The 21,688-nt window shown below is 37.1% G+C and overlaps 1 protein-coding gene across 2 annotated transcripts in view; it reads left to right on the plus strand.

Moving 5' to 3' along the window:
- The window catches only part of Rasef (RAS and EF-hand domain containing), a 75,494-nt gene extending 60,202 nt beyond the window's left edge, over positions 1–15,292 (plus strand). For both annotated transcript variants that reach the window (XM_048452968.3, XM_085686136.2), the window contains 5 exons: positions 1,900–1,981; positions 3,206–3,320; positions 6,321–6,440; positions 9,580–9,656; positions 11,901–15,292. In XM_048452968.3, the coding sequence (XP_048308925.3) occupies positions 1,900–1,981; positions 3,206–3,320; positions 6,321–6,440; positions 9,580–9,656; positions 11,901–12,006 (500 nt within the window). In that variant the 3' untranslated portion in view covers positions 12,007–15,292. The remainder of the gene's footprint in view (positions 1–1,899; positions 1,982–3,205; positions 3,321–6,320; positions 6,441–9,579; positions 9,657–11,900) is intronic.
- Positions 15,293–21,688: the final 6,396 nt, after the last annotated feature.

Here is a 21,688-nt window from a genome sequence, read left to right on the forward strand (position 1 = left end):
AGTATTTCAGGCTAGAGAGACTAACTATACACAAACTGAATAAATGATCCCTGAACAATTTGTCAAATCGTGGTTGGGACACAAAACAATTATCAATAGATACAGGAAAATTGAAATAGTGTCTTGCATCTTCTGTAACTATCATGGCTTAAGGATACTGACAAGAGTAACAGCAGAACATATACAATCTTAGGGAAACTAGACAAATCCATACTGAATGAAATTGGGTAAATCAAGAAAGAAACACATTTCAGAATTGAATGAAAATAAAAACACAACATACCTAAATCTCTGAATACAGTGAAGGCAGTTCTAGGAGGCAATTTCACAGCACTAAGTGCCTACATTATATAGTAGGAGAGATCTCAGAATTGTAACTTAACAGCAGACCTGAAAACTATACAAGGACAACGATAAAGAATATCCAAAATATTATAGGGGAGAAAATAATTGAATTCAGGGCTGAAATCAATGAAGTAGAAGCAACAGTAACAAATATAAATTCTGTGAATGAAGAGATGATTCTTTGAGAAAATCATGAAGACTGACATAGCCAAATCAACCAAAGATGAAAGATGAGATGATCAAAATTAAAATAAGAGAGAAAAAGGCAGACATTACATTAGACACAAAGATAATTCAGGGAATCATAAAACTTAAAAATCTGTATTCCAGGACTGGGGAGATGTTTCATTGTTTAGAAGCATGTACTGCTCTTGCAGAGGGCTCAAGTTCTTTTCCTAACACCCACATCCTAACAAGGCAGCTCACATTTCCTTGTTAACTCCTGCTCCAGGGTATCCTACATTGCTTCTTGACTTCTGTAGATGTTCACACACATGACCACATAACATGCAAACAAAATAATAAAATATAAGTATCATTAAATTAAAAAAAAATCTTTATTCCATCCAATTGGAAAACCTAAAAGAAATGGATGAACATATTCATATATACAAACTACCAAAGTTAAAGCACAATGAATTAAACAATTTAAAGAAGTTTAGTATCCTTAGTGAAATAGTAACAGTAATTACAATCTCCCAATCACGAAGAGTCCAGGATCAGGTGGATTCTGTATAGAATTCTACCAAATCTTAAAAAGAAATAAAACTAACAGCAATACTCCTTAAATTATTCCACAAAATAGAAACTGAGGGAACATTTCATAATTCTTCTTACCACTGTTAACCTGATAACAAAAATACACAAGGAATAAACAAAAATAGATAAAAATTTAGTGTCATGGTTTTTGAATTTACATAATAATTAGTGAAGGGTTCTGAAACAGTAATTATCATTTACTTTTCTTCTTCATCTAAAGAGTTATTTAGATAGTAAGAAATGATAAAGCAAATTGGTTGCTTTCACCACATTGAGCAAATCTGTGAATTTATAGTTCTCTGATAAACACTTCTAAAAATAAAACTGAAAGTAAACATCAATTTATTTCATGAAATAACTGAAGTAGTAGTCTGGTTGCTAGAGACCATGACATACATATATATGTGTGTTTGTGTATCTATGTGTGTGAAAAACATGTGTATGTAGGCGCAAATTTTATATGTGAGCATCCATTTATATATGTATAATGTTATATGCATGCATATACTTATATAAAGGGCATGCACATAACATATATGAATGCACATACACATACATTCTTACAGTTTTGCTAGCATACATATAGGTCTAAGTTCAATCACACAGGAAAAAGAACTGAGCTTTCTCTAATCCAGAGATTCAGTTGTACCTGCAGGCTGCAGACAGTGAATCCATATATACATGTGTGAACTGACTTATTTGAAATTTTCTCATTGAAAGTCAAGTGCATTTCCTTCTATTTAGCTTTGGATTTAGCCAAAACTTACAGAATTTCCTGTGGTATTTCTATTTCAGGAGTTGATTTCCAGATGAAAACTTTAATTGTAGATGGTGAACGAACAGTTCTTCAGCTCTGGGATACAGCTGGGCAAGAGAGGCAAGTGCTTTCTTTGGATTAAAGAATACAAATACAAGACTCATAGGGTTGAGTATACTATTTATATTTATAATATATGACTGTGCTTTAAGATATTGCATTTGTAATTGTAACATTCATGAAATACCAATAAAGATCATTTTTCCACCATTTCCTCCCATATGTTTGTATCATTTGTATGAGAAGAGGGTCTCTGAGCCCCTTTTGAACTGATGTTTGGTTGTGGCAGCATGCTGTTCTGTGGAGAGGAGGCAACATTGCTGAATGCAGTGTCACTGTTAGGGGTTCTTAGTTTTGAAGCAATGCATGATGGGCAAAGAGACCCTATCGACTATTCTTGTTTGAAGGGCAACAGCAAGCGATAAGTGACAGATACACTTCTGGTGATTCCATATCTTCGATTTCTTGACAATGACCAGAAGTATGAAGCATAAATTCTAATTTTATCTAACTCTCTGCGGGTCAAATTTTACTCATTTGTGCAATGAGTATGTTTGAGGGCCTGCATCTCTACTATTCTTTGTGCAAAGATTCAGTGATGACCATGGAGACACAATATGCCCATGGTCACTGCAGATCTTACCTCACTGCTTTCCCCTTTTTGGCCTCTTGGAGATTAGGCCGCAGGCAAAAAAACATAATACATCCAGGTTCCTCTGTACCTGCTCCTTATTATATTGTCTCCTTTCACTTAAAGAACAAAACAGACATAAAAATCTACGCCTGCCTTTTTTCAGAACATAGTTCCTGAGCAGACTTGCAGTCTCACCATTTGTGACTTTGCATGTATGTATATGTAAAAATACACGTGTGCATGTGGAGGGCATACATCAATATTGAATATCTTTTCTGTCCCTCATTACAATTACAAATACAAATTACAATTACAAATACCTTGTTTTTGAGACAGGTATTTGGTTTCCCTTCTGTCCATTTGCTGGTTCCTGGGGTTGAACTGTTTGTTTTATTCTGCTTTCACTATTGTTGAGGCTAAAGTTTATGATTAGGTAACATTCTTGGAATTATCTGCTGGAGGAAAGAATGGGCTTTCTCAGTGATTACTAGGCCTCTGCTAAAGAAGTTTATCACTAGTATTTATTATTAAGGCTTTTATTTGTTGGAATTGGTTATAGAAAGTAAGAACTAAGTGGCATAATAGAGATGAAGTACAAGACAAGGACCAGATGACAGGTTGCTGATGAGCTTTTGCTTTATCTTCACCAGGTTCAGAAGTATTGCCAAGTCTTATTTCAGAAAAGCAGACGGCGTCTTATTGCTCTATGATGTTACTTGTGAAAAAAGCTTTCTTAACGTACGAGAATGGGTGGATATGGTTGAGGTAAGGATTATATGGAAGAAATAGAAAATTATACAGGGGAGTCATGGACCGTCTTAAGAAATACCATTGCTTTTTGTTTGCTTTTGCTGGAGTAAACAGGATTAGGATCAACTGGTCTGTGCCGTCAGGAAGACTGACATTTTCCAGTGGCAACTGACAGACTTGTCTCTTCCCAGGATCATTTCTCAAATGGAAGAAACTTCTGCAAGTAGATTCTGGGAACATCTTTATTCTTCAATATAATATAGGAACCCTGTGTAATGGAGTGGAAACACGGGTAGCCAGAAAGCAACTTTTTACAAACATGAAAGTAGTTGTACTGGATGTACAGTGTGGCAGAAATTTTAGAAAAAGCTGAGACACCACTGGGAAGCTAGTAGAACTAAGATCCAAAGTTAAGCTTATTCTAGTTGTGATGTGGGAGCATTTATATATACCAAGATGCCATGGAACTATGAATTGGCATTTTAACATGTAGCATGCGTGAAATCTATATCAAAGTGACTGTCTCCACTTAAGGACCTTTCATATCATTTGGTTTTACAGTCAAAATTGGTAAAAGTACTAGTTTACTGCCAGGTGTTACTAACAAGCATAAAAATAATAGGGTACTCTCTAGAAATTGTGAACTACAGGTAAATACAACTTCCCAAGTAAATAATATCTTTTGTTTTTTAAACATACTAAGATACAGACATGGCTGAAATCCAGTGTTTTCTGATCTCAGGTGTGCCTGTGGATTAATGTTTGCTTCCTGACTACAGAATTTATGGAAAAGATACTGTGTGATTGGAATAATTCTTTGATGATGAAATATAAATTTGCCTTGTTTCACCAAAACACCATATCTTAAATTTACTATAAATGCAATTAAAATTATTTAAAATTATTTACATTTCTGTAAAATTTTACTTGATAAAATTATCCATATATTGCATTTATTTCTCTAACATCTGAAAAAATAAGAAAGAAACAAGCAATTTTTTACATATTGTGAGAGCACTGAGGCATAGAAAATATATGGCATTTGTTTGAGTTCATAATACTAGTATGTAGGAATGGAACGGAGGCATAACCTTTTGATCAATATTGGTCATTACTTTGGCAAAGTACAAGAGTTAGCTACAAATAAATAGCAGTTGCCTTGAAACTAAAGAAACCCAAAGGAGCTTGTCTCTTCAAGAGTGCCTTCTACTGTGTAATCGATCTCAGTGGGCTATACACTGAGTCCTGTGCCAGACATCTTATCATTAATATTTGGGGCTTAGCCCTCCATTTTCTTGCTTGTATATGTTGAAGAAAATGCTCAGAAAATGGCAATTCAAAAGGCAAGGTCAATCTAAGAGGAAAATGTCCTTACATTAAGTGAGGCACTGCAGATTCATATTACAAGTGAGCTCTTCAGCCACCCTTGCCACTTTCCCTTGAGATCAGAAAAGGAAGAAAATTGTATTCAAGATGAATTCTTGGAGTTCTTACATTAGAGAAGGTAGGTGTCACTTTGCATTTGAATTTCACTATAGAAAAAGAATGGCCAGAAAGAGACTTTCCCATGTCTTTTTCTAACATGAGGAACTAAAATTATACAGTCCCTACTAATGGACTTAAAAAGAGTGACACCATTGCTAATTGCAGACATGGAGAAGACAGCTGGCTAAAGGAAATTGTATTACCAGAAGGGTCAGTTATTTCAGAAGAGTAAAGTAGATGGAGCCCAGGCCGGATGAGGCAGTAGGAGCAAAGGGCCATCTCAGAGAAAGTAATGTTTAAGTCTGTACTGGAAGAGATGCTACACTCTATTTATAAGACTTTAGGAAATTATTTAGACACTCAGCTCCTTGGCTAGTGTGAGTAATTGCTTTTTTGTATTCATTATGTATCCTGAAGAGATCTCCAAAGAACATAGTTTATGAGCATCTGAATATGTGGTAAAGCAAGCATGGAGGAGGGCCATGTGCTCCATGCTTCCCTTTAAATGCACATTATTCTCCACATTAAATGCACTTTTATGCCTCAAATCAAAGACAAGTGTCAAATCTAGTCTTTGTCCTTATGTCTTGATCCTATATGAGGAACATACCAAAGTGGATGAGCATGCCATTTAAGCACTTCAAAGTTTAATTTCCAAGTGTTTGGTGTGGGATGGCTGCTTATCCTATCTAGAGACGAGAAACCTATGTTTCTGTTTTGTCAGGATTATCACATCTTTTATTTACATCACAGTCTTACAAGGTGAAATATACCCTTACCACCAGACATGGACTGCTTGCCTTACTAGGTGTGAGATTCTGTGGAAATCTGTGCACACTGTTTGGGTGGTTTTGAAATCTATGATATAAGATTGATATTTAGACCTTGACTATTTTCTTTTGTTGTAAACTAGAGTAGTGAGTGTAAGCTTTTCACCCAACTTTTGTACTAGGATAGATGAAGAATGATTCATACTTTGCACCTGGGATAAAACAGTTGATGTAGAATGAACAATGTTTTAAGGAGAAGGTGTTACCTAGCATCCTGTGGATATTCCAACTGAATAGAATTCTGTGGTCATGGTCACTAGATTCTGTCATGATTGTAGTGCACTATGCACTCTGTGTATAACTAGTCTCATACCCTTTACTTTTTTATTATCAAAGAGTGGAACATTACCTAAGTGGGGCAGTGCAGTCACTTTGGGTTTCAACTTTCAGTTTTACATATTCTTATTTCATTTCTCTGAATTTCAGTGTTCTCACTGGCAAAAGAGGAAGAAGCGTAAGTGTGCTTCAAGGCATGTTGAGTTTCAAAAACTTTATCTTAAATGTAAGCAATTTAATTATTGCAATTAGTTGACAGAGACAATGAAAATAGTTTTGTATTCTGTCCTACAACTGTAAATGATTATGAATACTAAATTGGCACCTTTAGAAAACTGGACAATGACAGCTATTAGTACCATGGTCACAGCTCTATATTTGTTTCAGTGTTTGATGTATGTCCACTTCTTTTCCTTCTTCATAGGATGGAGCCCAAAGAAGTGTTCCTATCATGTTAGTAGGAAACAAGGCTGATCTTCGTGATTCTGCTAGTGCAGAGAAACAAAAATGTATCTCAGCGTACCTTGGAGAAAAACTGGCCATGGTAAGTGTATGCGGTGGCATCCAAAATGAGACAACATCATGATAGGTCATTGTTCTCAGAATTGGAGGCAGTTGTTACCCTGTGTGGTTCACTGTGCTGAGATGGTCCTTATCATGTGCTGTACCTCATCTTATATTGTACACTGTGCTGGAGATAGTCATCCTGCCTGTGCAGTTTATTGTTTTGGACACAACCCTTACTCCTGTATTCTTTACTGTGCTGGACACAATCTTCACCTCTTTGTCTTATACTTTTTTAGATAATTATCACCTTTAATAGTACACTGTATTACACACAGTCCTCATGTTGTTGACTGCTTTAGGGACAGTTCATATCTGTTGACTTCACTGAGTTGAGAGAGTCATTCTTTCCCCTAGTTCCTTTTGTTTGAGAAAGTAATTTCCCGCTGTGGAGTTCATTGTGTTGGGGATGCTTTTAATCCTGTGTTGTTACCAATTTTAGACACAGATCTTATCACTATGTAGTTCACTATATTGGAGACATTTCTCACCCTATATATTGCACCTGTTGGAAACAGTCCTCACGCATGCTGTGTAGTTCACCATGCTAGACACAATTCACATTTCTGCGTAGGTGACTGTGATGTAGACCTTCTTCAACTTGTGTTGTTCTGTGTTGAAGACAATCTTCACCCCTATTTATTTCGGTGTGTTGAATGCAGTCCTCATCCTGTATAGAGGACCGTGTTATAAACTATACTCACCTTGTGTTGAACTAGTCCTTACTTTTTATAACAGGCTGTGTTAGATATGGCCCTCATCCTATGTACTAATATACAGTAGTGGAAGACTGTCCAACACATTGTGTTGGACCCAATGTCTTATCCTTTTTCTTACACTTTGTTAGAGATGGTTTTCACCTTGAGTAGTTTCCTGTGTTTCACATAGTCTTTATATTGTGTGGTTGGCTGTTTCAGGGACAATTCATACCTGTCTATTTCTTACCTTACCCCTTGTAGTTTGCTATGTTGTATTCCTCACCACTGTATAATACACTGTGTAAAAGACATCTGAACATGTGGTTGATAGTGCTGGACACTGTCTTCATCCTGTGTAGTTGACTGTTTCTAGGACAGTCTTCTTTGTGTTGGAGACAGTCCTCATGCCTGCATAGTTTACTGAATTGTAAGTCATAACTCCTATGTCTGGCTGTGTTGGGAAGAGTCTTCACCATGTGTGGTTTTGCCTCTGTTGGAAACAATCTTCACTCACGTGCAGTTTATTCTTCAGGAGGCAGGGTCATTCTTTTTCTTTTGTATCATTCACTTTGTTAGCACAGTAGTTACACCTTTTTTCTAACTTAGGAACAGTGCACTTCTTGTTGGAGACAATCTTTTGCCTGTATACTTTGCTCTCAGGAGCACAGCCTTTCGTCTACACAGCTTACTCGTTTTCATCTCCAATACAATACTTATCTTTTTCATTCAAATGCCAGGAGTTTTTCACTTAACCTCTTTCATACCTAGAATCTAGACCTGGCATCTCTTAGCACCAATCTGAGTTCTCAAGTTGCTCCCTCAAACATCTTTTGACTTACTCTTGAAATCCTCAAGATTTACTTTACTTCTTCCTGTCATTTCTGTCATAAATAATCATCAAGTGTACTGATTCTACTACACATGTGTATTTGTGAATTGTATAGATTTCTTTTTGTCAGTTTGCTTATGTAAACCTCGTGGAATCTTTATTCTCTCAGTGCTACCTAGTAGCCATCAAATTCTTCGCTTAAACGATATGGTAATAGCTAATCCTCACCCAAGGCTTATGCATCTGTAATGGTCTTTTATTAAAAGAATCTGTCTCCACCTTATTTTACAATGACATGCAAGCATAACTGTTAGATTTTTGGTAAGTACAAACAAACAAACAAACAACGAAAAAGAAAAACAAACAAACAAAAAACTCTGAGGTATTATTACAGGAAGACCTGATGGATACTTTTCAGAATTAGAAACAACTTAATGTTTCTAAATTACCAAAGCATCCAAAACAGAAATAGAATTTGGAGTTAGACAGGCAATCTAGTTCTTACGAAGAACAAGCCTAGACATCCTGAGACTAGTTGGAATTTAGGTAACCGGGGAAATACAGAGAAGAGTCAGGTATCTGGGGATTTATGGGGTAAAGATGTAATGTAAGGTAAAACTGGAAGATTACCTCAACTTGACATTAAGCAGGTTATGGTTGGCTGTGAAAAAGCATTTGAACATTATCTCAGAAAGGATGAGAGTCATTTAAAGGTTAGAAATAGAGGAGCAATACAAGGAACTATGCAAGGGCAACCAGTGGAGTTGTCTATGGACTAGAACATTTTACTTCTGCAATACAGGAGCTCTGTGTGCTGATGGGAGAAGCTGAGAGTAAGATGGAGGAAGCATTAGCCATTGGACCAGGCAAACATGTTCTTTTCCCTTCATGGAGACAGGGTCTTACTATCTAGTCTAGGCTATCTAGTACTTACAACTGACCTGATACTGCAAACATCCTTTTGATAGAGGTATAATTCCTAGCTAGCTACCTTACGCTGTCATTTTTATCTGCCTCAAATTCTTTGAAGAGAATATGCAGAATTATGTACTTGATTATTGAAAGGCAATTTTGAATTTTTAAAAAATATAATATAAAAGACTTCTGATTAAGAACTATTTCTAGTATTACTGTTTAGACTGGTTTGTTTTGTTTGCTTGTTTGGCGCAAGGTCTCATGTAACAGGCTGGATTTGAAAGTTTGCTTACACCTGTTTCGTGCTGATATTCCAGGAACACTCCACTACACCGGGACAATCAAATCTATTTTGTTGTTGTTGTTGTTGTTTATAAGTCCTGAGACTCTGATTTTACTTTTCGTAGTTATTACTCAGCATTCTCTATATACATATACATGTATAGTTGTTTTACTAGGCAGTGTTTCTCTTTGTAGTACTGACTGCCCTAGAATTCATTCAGAATACCAAGCTGCCCTCAAACTTTGAGATCAGTCTGCTTCTGACTCCAAAGTGATGGGATTAAAGGTGTGTGCTATCATACTTGGCTAGGAAGAAATGTTTTTAATTCAATAATTTAAATTTCAGGAAATCTAATCAAAGCCTTCATTGAACTGTGTATACTTCCTTTCTACAGACGTATGGGGCATTATTCTGTGAAACAAGTGCCAAAGACGGATCCAATGTCGTTGAAGCTGTTCTACATCTTGCTCGGTAAAGTTAGCCTTGTGTTTAGAAAAATCAAATTTTTCACTTACCTAATGGATATGATGAATTTCTTCATTATAGCTTTCAGTTAAAATATCTGCTGTAGAACATAGTTCTGTCTTTCATGGTAAGAAAAACACTACATGTATTTATTATAAAATCTAGTAATTCATGTTCATTGTCAACATTGACTAGATATTTTTACTACTTAACAAGAGATGTAGCTGCAGTATTTTTGAAGAATTTGTAAAATATCACCAGGAATGATAACAATTGACTTATAGAATCATCTCCTGAAACCAAAACTTAAACACAACCATATGTTGTAGTAACACAATATATGTTATTAGTATATCTCTTATAAAATTTCGCTAATCAAATGGGATATATAGAACAAAAAAGGAAATTGCATATCATAACAGTTGGAATCACTGTCCGAATTTCTCAGTTTATAATTACTAAAGGAAAGCAGTGTTGTGGAAAATCATTAACATTTTGCATGTGGATTATAACAAAACTTATCATTAGAAGACTTGCATAAAAATGTGCATGGCAGTTCTTCAAGTATTGCAAGACATAACAGTACTCTCTCCCTGATTTATATTTTCTGTTTGGTGTGTTTTTTAGTTAGGTTTTTGTCAACTTGGCACAAGCTATTGACATTTGTAAAGGAGAAGTCTCAACTTAGACAGTATTCCCACCATATTGGTCTATGGGAAAATGTCTAGGGCATTTTCTTTATTAACGATTGATTTGATACCACTCTGCATACTACCACCCCTAGACATTTGGTCCTCTGGCTGTGTGGTACTGGATTATATAAGGAAACAAGCTGAGCAAGGCATGAGGGGAAAACCATTAAGCAACATTTCTTCATGGTATCTGCTTCAGTTCCTGCCTCCAGGTCACTCTCCTGTCTTCTGTGGTCTGTGGTGTGGAACTGGAAGCTCAAGAAAAGTCATTCCTCCCCAGGTTCCTTCTAACCATGCTGATTTGTCACAGTAATAGTAGTCCTAACTAAGATAGAAATTTCTACCAAGAAGTTAATATTGACACCACCTTTACATGGGCTCTGGGGATCAAACTTAAGTTCTCAGGCTGGTATGGAAGGTGCTGTACTCCTGAGTTATCTCACTAGTTCTCAAGTCCATTCTTAAATGGAGGTTTATTTAACTCAAGTCATCCACATATCTCTGCTTCATTGTAGACATCTCTAATCTGTACAATGAGAAAGAGGACTGAATATTTAATATTTTTAGAGAATTTTATACTTGAATACTGTTTTATCTTATTTCTACGATTCCTTCTCCCTGCTCCCACTCCTTCATTGTCCTCCTGACTCCCTCTCAAATTCATGTCTTTAGTTTTTCTACACACACACACACACACACACACACACATACATACATACACACACACACACACACACACATCACTACTGAGCCCTTTTAATGTTGATTATATGTAGATATATTTGGGATCAATGACTTGGGGTTGGATAACCTATCATGGAGCTTGTCCCACCTCTAATGAAATGCTATAGGCAATTGTGGCTTCTGAAAGAGGGATCTCTCTGTTCTTTTAAGAGGCTGTCTTAATTTTCTATTGCTTTGAGAAAGCACCATGATAAAGGCAACTTGTCGAAGGAAGACTTTTAGGGAGCTTATGGTTACTGAGGCTTTAGAATTCATTACCATCATCACAGCAGGGATGGTTGGCAGTAGAAAGGCATAGTGACTGGAGAAAGAAACAGAGCTGAGGGTTGTCATGTCAAATCTAAACAGAAATCAGAGAGCAAACATGAATAGCACCCAGGTTTTGAAACCTCAAAGTCTTCAGTAAGGTCACACCTCTTAAACCTACCTAAGCAGCACTACCATCTGAAGATCAAGTATTCACGTGCTTGAGAATGTGGGCGACATTTAATTTAAACAACCACGATTCAATCAATTCCAATGCCGGCATCTTCTAGAAGCACCATGGTCCCTATAAGACACTACCCAGGTGTACCCAGGTGGTTTAAGTAGAAACTGGTGACCCTGAAATTATTTATCTAGATATCTGTTGCGCCCTCTGAGTTTTGTAGCTAACGGCCTGTAATTTGAAATAGATGAGACATTTGTTTAATGGTGGAATTATCAAGGCTTTGTATTTGCAAACTGTGCTAATTTTCTTTTCCTGTAATTAATCTTCACAGGTAAGTAAGCACATATCTCACTTTTGTTGTAATCCCTTTCTCCCTTCTCACAGAGAAGTGAAGAAAAGGACAGAGGATGATGACAGCAAATCCATTACGAGTCTAGTTGGATCCACTTCCAGAAAGTCACTGCAGATGAAGAACTGTTGCAATGGCTAAATCGCAGCTATCTTCAGTTCATAAAGTCCTTGATCCCAAAATACTGATCATGGGACCCTGTTTCCCAATGGAGTGGTGCGTCATACAACACCGGCCAATGAAGAATTTCAACCTGACAAATTGAGCCATTCTTGTCTGTTATCAGGAACCTCAGGCTTTCTTTGTTCTATCTCAGTGAGCTCCTTGGGTTGCCTGACACCTGTAGATCACTAAGAGAAAATGTGTTAATGATTTTAATATAATATGGTAAAATAAAATTACATTCTCAGATCAAAACTATTAAGAACCTACTGATAAAATTTCTTCATAAGAAAATTGACTTTGTAGTTAACCTGTGACAGTGTTTGGTTAAAAATTTGGACACAAGAGCTTAATACTTTGTTTTATGGAATTCAGTGTTGAATACAAAGAACAAGGAAACTGGCAGGCTATTGTATATTATTGCTTTAAACCATGGTTGCTATAAGATAGCATGAATATTTTCATTTGGCCAATCAGTTTTGCTGTTACCTAGTCTTATAATACTGGGCATGTCCAGGCCACATTAGACATCTTCCACTCTGTAAAATAAGGAAGTTAGTCACCAGTGTATCTTAGTCACCAGTGTATCTTGGATTCTCTAGTATTTTAAGAAGCGAGAAGCACACATGGTTCACAGTTACTAATGACCCTGTGAAGCATACATTTTGATATAGAGGTATTGATTTTTCAAATTTCTGAAGTAAGAAAGAATTTATTTGAGAAATTGGAAATATTTTAGACATCAATGTAAATAAAAATACTGGATTTTTTTGGTGAAAAAAGAAAAAAATGTTTAAAAATGTATGTAATAAAAATGCAATTTCAAGAGTACTTGTGAAGTATAAGCCTTAAATTGTATGTGAAAATTTTAGTGAAGATATTTATAACACATCCTACCTAAAGAAAAATGCTACAGAAATGTATTTTACCTACTGACTGCTAGATGCTGAGGGTAGTTGGCACTAATGGCCAATGGGCATGTGCCTTCTTAGGAGGATGGCCACAGTCTTCTGAAATTAGGTAGTAGTAGTGGCATAAATTGGAATATGCTAAGAAAATTACCAAACTTTGTATTTGGAAAGGATAAGTTTTATGAATGTAAATGTGTTTTATAGACAAATACAGTGGTACCTAAAGTATCAACATTTTACCAAATGAATATATTGTTGCTATTTTACATTGACCTGTGATCTAGAACTTTATCTGTAGCATAATGACATTTCCTCAGCCCCTATCTTCAAGCATTTCCTTTCTTTTTAATGAACAATGGGAGATTGTTATTAGGCATGACTTTGGAAAGTACCATATTGAAAAGAGAATTACATTTAAATGTTAGTCTGTCCTTTGAATAATGTGACTTGTGACTGTTTATCACCCAGGACATGGTTAGTCTTGCTTTCGTCTGGAACTTGGAGTACGTCCCACTCCTTCTGACCCAAATATCTTTGGTCAGATACCCAGAATGGGCAAGGTAAAATAGCATTACCAGTAGTCAGAACCAGTTAAATAATTCTTAACGAGAGATATTTTGGTTCATACAGGACTAGGCTTTGAATAGGTTACCCAGAACATAAATAATACTGGTTACTTATGTGAATTGCATTATGTATGTTCAAACATTTCTTTTCAATGAACTTAAAAAAATCACTGGGTTAGCAATGTGTCTCAGGAAGTAAAAGTACTTGTTGCCCAAGCTTGCCAACCCAAAATTTGTGCCTGAACTCACAATGGAAGGGGAGAATGAATTTCTGAAATTGTTTTCTGACGTTTACAAATGTGTGCCATCATAGTGGCCAAATGATACATGCGCACACATAGAGCAATAAATAATGATTTTTAAATAACATTCCATTTTGGCAAACACTTTTGTGCTTTTGATTTTTGTTATCGAACTTTAAATACTTTCAACTTCGTTTCTTTTTCCTAATGGGGAATTGATTAGGTACCATTATACACAAAAGCCACATCTTTTGAATGTTCAGTAACTACACACAAATGGCTATTCTATGTTTCATGGTTTGGAACCCCAGTTAACAGGTTACATTTCTGACAAAAAAATAATATTTGGTGAGCAATTGATACCAATGTCAGGTGAGAATAGTGATTATTTTTGTAACATTATTTTTGTTATTTTGTAACATAGTTGTTTCCCTTACAGAGTGAGGTTCCTAGACAAGGGTGAATCTTATGTATTAATAGATGGTACATGTGTGCCACTGGCTGAACACACTCTGGTCGCATGCATGTTACCATGTTCTCTTTATTCTCATGTTGTTTACCTCATATGTTGCTTTTTTTCTTCCATACTTTGCAAAAAGAGAGAGAGAGAGAGAGAGAGATTGTTAATGCAGAAGTTCTGTGTGGGGTTTTGCCTGTAGTTGTGGATTCAGAACAGCTATGTTGACTAGAAAGTTGTCTAGGTAACTTGAACAAGTCAACATCTTCAGTGATCCGAATTTAAAATATTCAAAGTAGAGGTTTCTATCTCTGCTTAACAAACTTGTTTAAGGAAAGGAAATTCAGAACTCTTTTTAGGTGACTTTCTGGGAGACTGTATTTTGATTTCTCGAAAGTCTTCCCAAGTTTAAAGTATATTTAAGGACAAAATAATGCTTTCAATTTAAGCTTACTTTAATATATTCACACATTTTTTCAAGTGTCTTATTTTGCATCCATTTTTCCTTAGACAACTTTTAAAATCACAGTGATGCTATATCCACGTTTAAATGCACTTTATCATACTAGATAATATTTTAATCTTATTATGGAAAATAATGTTGGAAAAGTAGGTATATTTTCACTGTTACCTTCTAGGCCTATTCATTTTCAGAATTTATTTTTCTACTTGCTGTTCTATTCAATATTGTATAATATTTGATTATTTAATACTAACTGTAATTTGAATAAATACAGACTGTCCTCCCTCTTCTGAAGATAAAGTTGAGGTTAAGGATTTATTTTCATATTTATATAGGGATTAGCCTCAGAATATTAGTTTTTTAGGTTTTTGCTGTTTATTCATGTAAGAAATAATGTATGTATATGGCAGGTAAGCAACTGAGAAATGAGTCACTGTTATATGATTTTAATGTATATGGTTTACATTTTTTCATAGTTTGAGTTGTGCTTCATTTAAACTGTTTATATCTTTTCAAACCATCAATAATGATACCACAAAGTATAATTGCATACCTATGCAAATATCTAAGGAGTTATAAAAGTCATGCCGTGTAAATGCAATAAAGTGTACTTATTTTGGTCCTTGGACAGTTTCCTGAGCTTTTTGTGGGTATTCTAAAGAGGCTGATTCCACAGTGTCTGTAGGAGACAGTCCTTCTCTTTTGAACAATACCATTCCTACAGTGGAAGAAACAAAATGAATAAATATGTAGCAGTTGGTAGCTCAGTAGAGGGCAACAGGGAGGTCACTGAGGACATAAGAAGACTAGCTGGACTTTGGGAATAGTGTTACTGGATGAGATATATCTATTCTCTCTTTTTTTAAAAAACATAAGTTAGAAAATTTCATAGATTTACACTGTATTTGCAGTTCTAGTCCACATCTCTTCCCTCTGCTCCATCCCACCATGTCCTCTACACTTCGTGGCCACTTTCATGGATTCTTTTACTTTATTTTTACACACATACACTCCTGCTGAGTTTGTGCAGTGTTTCTTGTCTGTATACACATTTTTAGGGGTGAACAATGCTTAAGACGACGGAATCTCCCAATTCCAGGAGTTATTGTTTATAAATTTTAATCTGTGGGTGGGGCCTTGTCATTCTACTATTACTACACAGGAACAATTGTATCTGACAAATGAAGAATACACTGATAAGGTTGTGAAACAAGTCCCAAAGCTGAAGTAGAGAGGTAGCATGTTATCACACAAGAGAATTGCAGTTAGAGACAGTCAGCTTTTCAAAAGACAATACTTCTCATCGGTTGTGCCACATGAGTTTCCTCCAACAGATGTGTGTATTTCTTCTAAATATCAGCTCTAATCTACTGCATCATTGTGTGGACTCCATCAATATTTACGTTTTGTGTCCTGCTTTTCATCTATGTAACTAAGCTTGGATGTGGGATATAGTGCACATGGGCCACATTCTGATTGACTGTGCAAACTAGGCTGGTGTACCAGATATGTGACTAAGACCAAGCCTGGGATTTGGAAAAAATGCAGGCAGGTTAGCTCCACAGTGTTCACTGGGCTAGGACAGTGCACATTTGTATAACTTTGGTTAAACTTAGAGTTTACAAATGTCACATGGAAGCTAGGGTTGGGTGAACTTAATCGTCTCTACTAGAATACAGAACAAATGGGAAAGACCATGGAGGTTAAGAATGAGGCAAGAGAAATTCATAAAACCAGGATAGTATATAGTGTGTATAAGTCAAGCTATGTCGAAGGACTGGCGAGGGTTCAGGAGGGCTAACATCCAAGTGTACCGGGATTTTTCTTTTGGGCCACATGACACAGAGATTTTGTGCTACTTATAAATGCTCAGCCTCCCTTAGGCTTCTTTCTGGCTAGCTCTTTTAACTTAAATTAGGCTGTTTCTCTTTATTTACCTTTGCCTCTGGGATTTTTATTTTTTTCTTTCCTTCTGTCTATTTTACTTTTAGTTTCTCATGTCTATCTGTCTGACAGCTGGCTGGCCATGGGCATCTCTCTCTCTCTCCCTCATTCTCTTTTCTTATTTTATTCAATTCTCTCATTCTTCTTCAGTTCAGATATGTCCTTCTATTTACTCTCTCTGCCTTCCAACCCCACCTATCCCTCTCCTGTCTAGTTATTGGCTATTCAACTTTTTATTAGATCAACCAGAGGCCTTAGGCAGCCAAGGTGAAATAAATGTAACACATCCTTACATCATTTAAAAAAGTGCAGCAGAAACAAATGTAACATACCTTTACATGCTTAAAATAGTATTCCGCAGCATGAGCTATGTAGCACATCTTTACGTAGTTAAGTATTCTACAACATTCAGGAAATGCACACGACTGGACTGAAGTCCAGAGTGTGTTATTTAGACTTGATTTTGAAGTTATTTTTTTGTGTGAATAGGCTAGGTCTACATAGATTCACCAGAACGGCACATATAGCCAGCTGTCTGGTTTGTTGAGCCAAGATAAAAAGTGTGAAGCAGCTTAATTTCTGTGACAGATCTGGCTGATTACTGAGGACAATGATTAACTCTCTGCACAGATTGTTAACCTCAGTTTTCTGATCATTATTCAGACAAACCACAAGAAAAAATCTTCTTATTCCCAGAGGTACAAAAAACAAGCTACCTTCACAGCACCAAGAAAAAGTTGCAGGTTTCCCCTTTTATGACCAAAAGTTACATGCAGGACAGAAAAATATATTGTGGTGAAAATTTGCTTGTGATATAACAAATAAAGCTTGCCTGAAGATCAGAGTACAGAGGTAGCTAGCTATTAGTTGACCATAGAATTTAAGCAGTGGTGGCAGAAACTTTTAATCCCAGAACTTGGGGTGCAGAGCAAATTGATCTCTGTGAGTTCAAGGCCACCCTTCGCTATGTGAGATTGATGCAATCTAAAAGAGAAAAAGAGCCATGGAGTGATGTCTTACACCTTTAATCCCAGTGCTTGGGCATCACATGCCTTTAATCTCAGCACTAGGGAGGTGGAGACAGGAAATGATATGGCTAGGTGGAGAGAGGAATATAGGGCAGAAGGAGACATGATCCTTATGCATTCAGTCTGATGACTTGTAGAGATAAGATACCCCATTCAGTCTGAGGATTTTATAGAGGTAAGAACTAGTGTCTGGCTGTTCTGTTTCTCTAAGGTTTCAGTTTTCACCCCCTAATATCTGAATAGGGATTTTATTATTAAGACTTATCAGAATTCACACTGTAGTATATTTTAAGATTTAAAATGTTTTTAATATCAGTGTGCCCTGGAGAGTGCTGTATAAGCTCATCTTTGCTTATGTACCATTTTGCTCTGCAACTTGCTGCTAGGAGCCTCTAAACCTTGCCATTGGCTCAGCACTGCACTCTCCCTGAGGACACACTGCTTTTTGTAAACAGGCAGTCACCAGTCTGAGAAAGTCAGGCTTTTACAACCACTAACTATAAAATGTTGAAAATGTTTATACATGTAGGAAGTATCAAATGTAGGACACAATTTTCTTATTTCTCTTACAGTCCTTAGTAGTTTAGCTCTATAAGGCTACCTCTATAAATAAGACAGCAAAAAGACTTCTTTTGCAGCTTCATGTTGCAGTGCACCTATTAGGGAGTTGACTGAGTGAAAGTGCTCCTTCCTTGCTCTGTAACTAGTCATCTATATTATTGTTTAAGAGCTGTCAAGAGGACTCTGCTCTTTATCTACACTTCAAAATGTAATGTGACTTATTTTGAAAATCTGTACTCCACAAAATTGGAAAACTTAAAGGAAATGCACAACTTTCTGGATAAATATCACTTACCAAAATTAAAACAAGACCAGATACGCATAATAAACAGAGCTATAACTACTGAAGAAATAGAAACATTCATCAAAAGTCTCCCCCACCCCGGAAACAAAAAACAACCGAGAACTGGATGGTTTCAGCTCAGAATTCTATTAGACTTTCTTTCTTTCTTTCTTTCTTTTTTTTTTTTTTTTAGATTTCCACACAAGAAATTATATTACATAGGCCAAAGTGTGTGCTTTATTAACTTCTGAGTTTCCAGGGCATACCAGAAACTCAGTATGGATTTGTTACACTGAACTGGTTTTCTTTTTTTTTAAGTTTATTAATATATAAAAGTTTCCATTTCCGCCCCTCCTCCCAACACCCTCCCACTGCCCCCACTCCCTCTTCTCCTCCCTCTCCATCTCTAAGAGCAGTCAGGGTTTCCTGCCTTGTAGGAAGTTCAAGTTCCTCCCCTCTTCCTCCAGGTCCAGGAAGGTGAGCATCCAAACAGACTGGATCCCAAAAATCCAGTATATGCAGAGGAAATAAGTCCCAGTGTCATTGTCAATGGCTTTTCAGAAAGACCCCGTGCCAGTCACATTCAGAGAATCTGGTTGAATCACGTGCTCGTTCCGTTCCAGTCCAATTGGCCTTGGTAAACTCTCATTAGATCAGTTCCCTTGTATCAGTGGGTGAATGCACTCCTCACGGTCCTGCCTTTCTTGTTCATGTTCTCCCTCCTTCTGCTCCTCATTTAGACCTTGGGGGCTCAGTCCAGTGCTCCAGTGTGGATCTCTGTCTCAATCTCCATCCTTCAATGGGTGAAGGTTCCCTCTGGTCTTGCCTTCTTTGCTCATGTTCTCTTTCCTTCTGCTTCTCGTTTGGACCTAGGGAGTTAAGTCCAGTTTTCCAATGTGGGTCTCTGTCTCTATCTCCATCCATCGCCAGATGAAGGTTCTATGGTGATATGCAATATATTCATCAGTATGGTTATGGGCCAAGGCCGGTTAAGGCACCCTCTCCTCAGTCCAGAGAACAATCTGGGGATCTCTCCTTGGACCTGGGATCCCCTTTATAATCAAGTCTCTTGTAAACCCTAAAATGACTCTCTTAGTTGAGAGATATACTTCCCTGATCCCATATCCATCCTTCCTCCCGCCCCCCCATCCCAATCCCCCGAGCTTTCCCCATTCCTCCCCTACTCCCTTCTCTCTAACCCTCTCCCCTTCCAACAAGCCACCACCCCACATGCACCCGAGGTTACCTGGCACTCTTGTCTACTTCCAATCTCCATGTGGATAGCTACATGATTTTCTTCAGATTCACCTTCTTATTTAGCTTCTCTAGGATCATGAATAATAGGCTCAAAGACCTTTAATTATGGCTAGAATCCACTTATGAGTGAATACATAGCGTGTTCCTCTTTTTGGGTCTGGCTTACCTCACTCAGTAAAGCGTTTTCTATGTCCATCCATTTGCATGCAAAATTCAAGATGTCGTTGTTTTTTACCGCTGAGTAAAACTCTAATGTATATATGTTCCACATCTTCTTTAACCATTCTTCTATTGAGGGGCACCTAGATTGTTTCCAGATTCTGGCTATTACAAATAGCGCTGCTATGAACATAGTTGAACAAATGCTTTTGTGGTATGATAGGGCATATCTTGGGTATATTCCCAAGAGTGGAATTGCTGGGCCCTGAGGGAGGTTGACTCCCAGTTTGCTGAGAAAACGCCACACTGATTTCCACAGTGGCTGCACAAGTTTGCATTCCCACCAACAATGGATGAGAGTTCCCCTCTCTCCACATCCTCTCCAGCATAGGCTATCATTGGTGTTTTTGACTTTAGCTAATCTGACCTGTGTAAAATGGTATCTCATAGTTGTTTTGATTTGCATTTCCCTGATCGCTAAGGATGTTGAGCATGACCTTAAGTATCTTTTGGCCATTCGAAGTTCTTCTGTTGAGATTTCTCTGTTCAGATCAGTACCCCATTTTTGAATTGGGTTAATTAGAGTTTTAGTGTCTAGTTTCTTGAGTTCTTTGTATATTTTGGAGATCCGGCCTTTGTCTGATGAGGGGTTGGTGAAGATCTTCTCCCAGTCCGAAGGTGGCCTTTTTGTCATACTGACGGTGTCCTTTGCTTTACAGAAGCTTCTCAGTTTCAGTAGGTCCCATTTATTCAATTGTTGCTCTTATTGTCTGTGCTACTGGGGTTCTACCTAGGAAGTGGTCTCCTGTGCCTATGTCTTGTAGACTACTTCCCACTTTCTCTTCTATCTGGTTCAAAGTGGTCAGATTAATGTTGATGTCTTTAATCTATTTGGACTTGATTTTTGTGCATGGTGATAGATATGGATCTACTTTCATTCTTCTACAGGTTGACATCCAGTTATGCCAGCACCATTTGTTAAAGATGCTTTCCTTCTTCCATTGGATACCTTTAGCTCCCTTGTCGAAAATCAAGTGTTCATAGGTTTGTGGGTTAATATCTGGGTCTTCTATTCGATTCCATAGGTCGACTTCTCTGTTCCTATGCCAGTACCAAGCTGTTTTCAATACTGTAGCTGTGTAATAGAGTTTGAAGTCAGGGATGGTTATACCTCCAGAAGTTCCTTTATTATATAAGATTGTTTTGGCTGTCCTGGGTTTTTTGTTTTTCCATATAAAATTGATTATTATTCTCTCAAGGTCTGTGAAGAAGTTTGATGGTATTATGATGGGGATTGCATTGAATCTATAGATTGCTTTTGATAGAATTGCCATTTTTACTGTGTGGATCCTCCCTATCCAAGAGCAGGGGAGATCTCTCCATTTTCTGGTATCCTCCTCAATTTCTTTCTTCAAAGACTTAAAGTTCTTGTCAAATAGGTCTTTCACTTCCTTGGTTAGATTTATCCCAAGATATTTTATGCTATTTGTGGCTATCGTGAAAGGTGAAGTTTCTCTGATGTCCCTCCCTGCTTCTTTATCCTTAGTGTATAGGAGGGCAACTAATTTTTTGGAGTTGATCTTGTATCCTGCCACATTACTAAAGGTGTTTATCAGCTGTAGGAGTTCTTTGGTAGAGTTTTTGGGGTACCTCATGTATACTATCGTATCGTCTGCAAATAACGAGAGTTTAACTTCTTCCTTTCCAATTCGAATCCCTTTGATTCCCTTATGTTGTCATATTGCTATTGCTCGAACTTCAAGCACTATATTGAAGAGGTATGGGGAGAG

Source organism: Myodes glareolus, chromosome 3, assembly GCF_982192425.1.
Source record: "Myodes glareolus chromosome 3, mMyoGla1.1, whole genome shotgun sequence".
Taxonomy (NCBI): Eukaryota; Metazoa; Chordata; class Mammalia; order Rodentia; family Cricetidae; genus Myodes; species Myodes glareolus.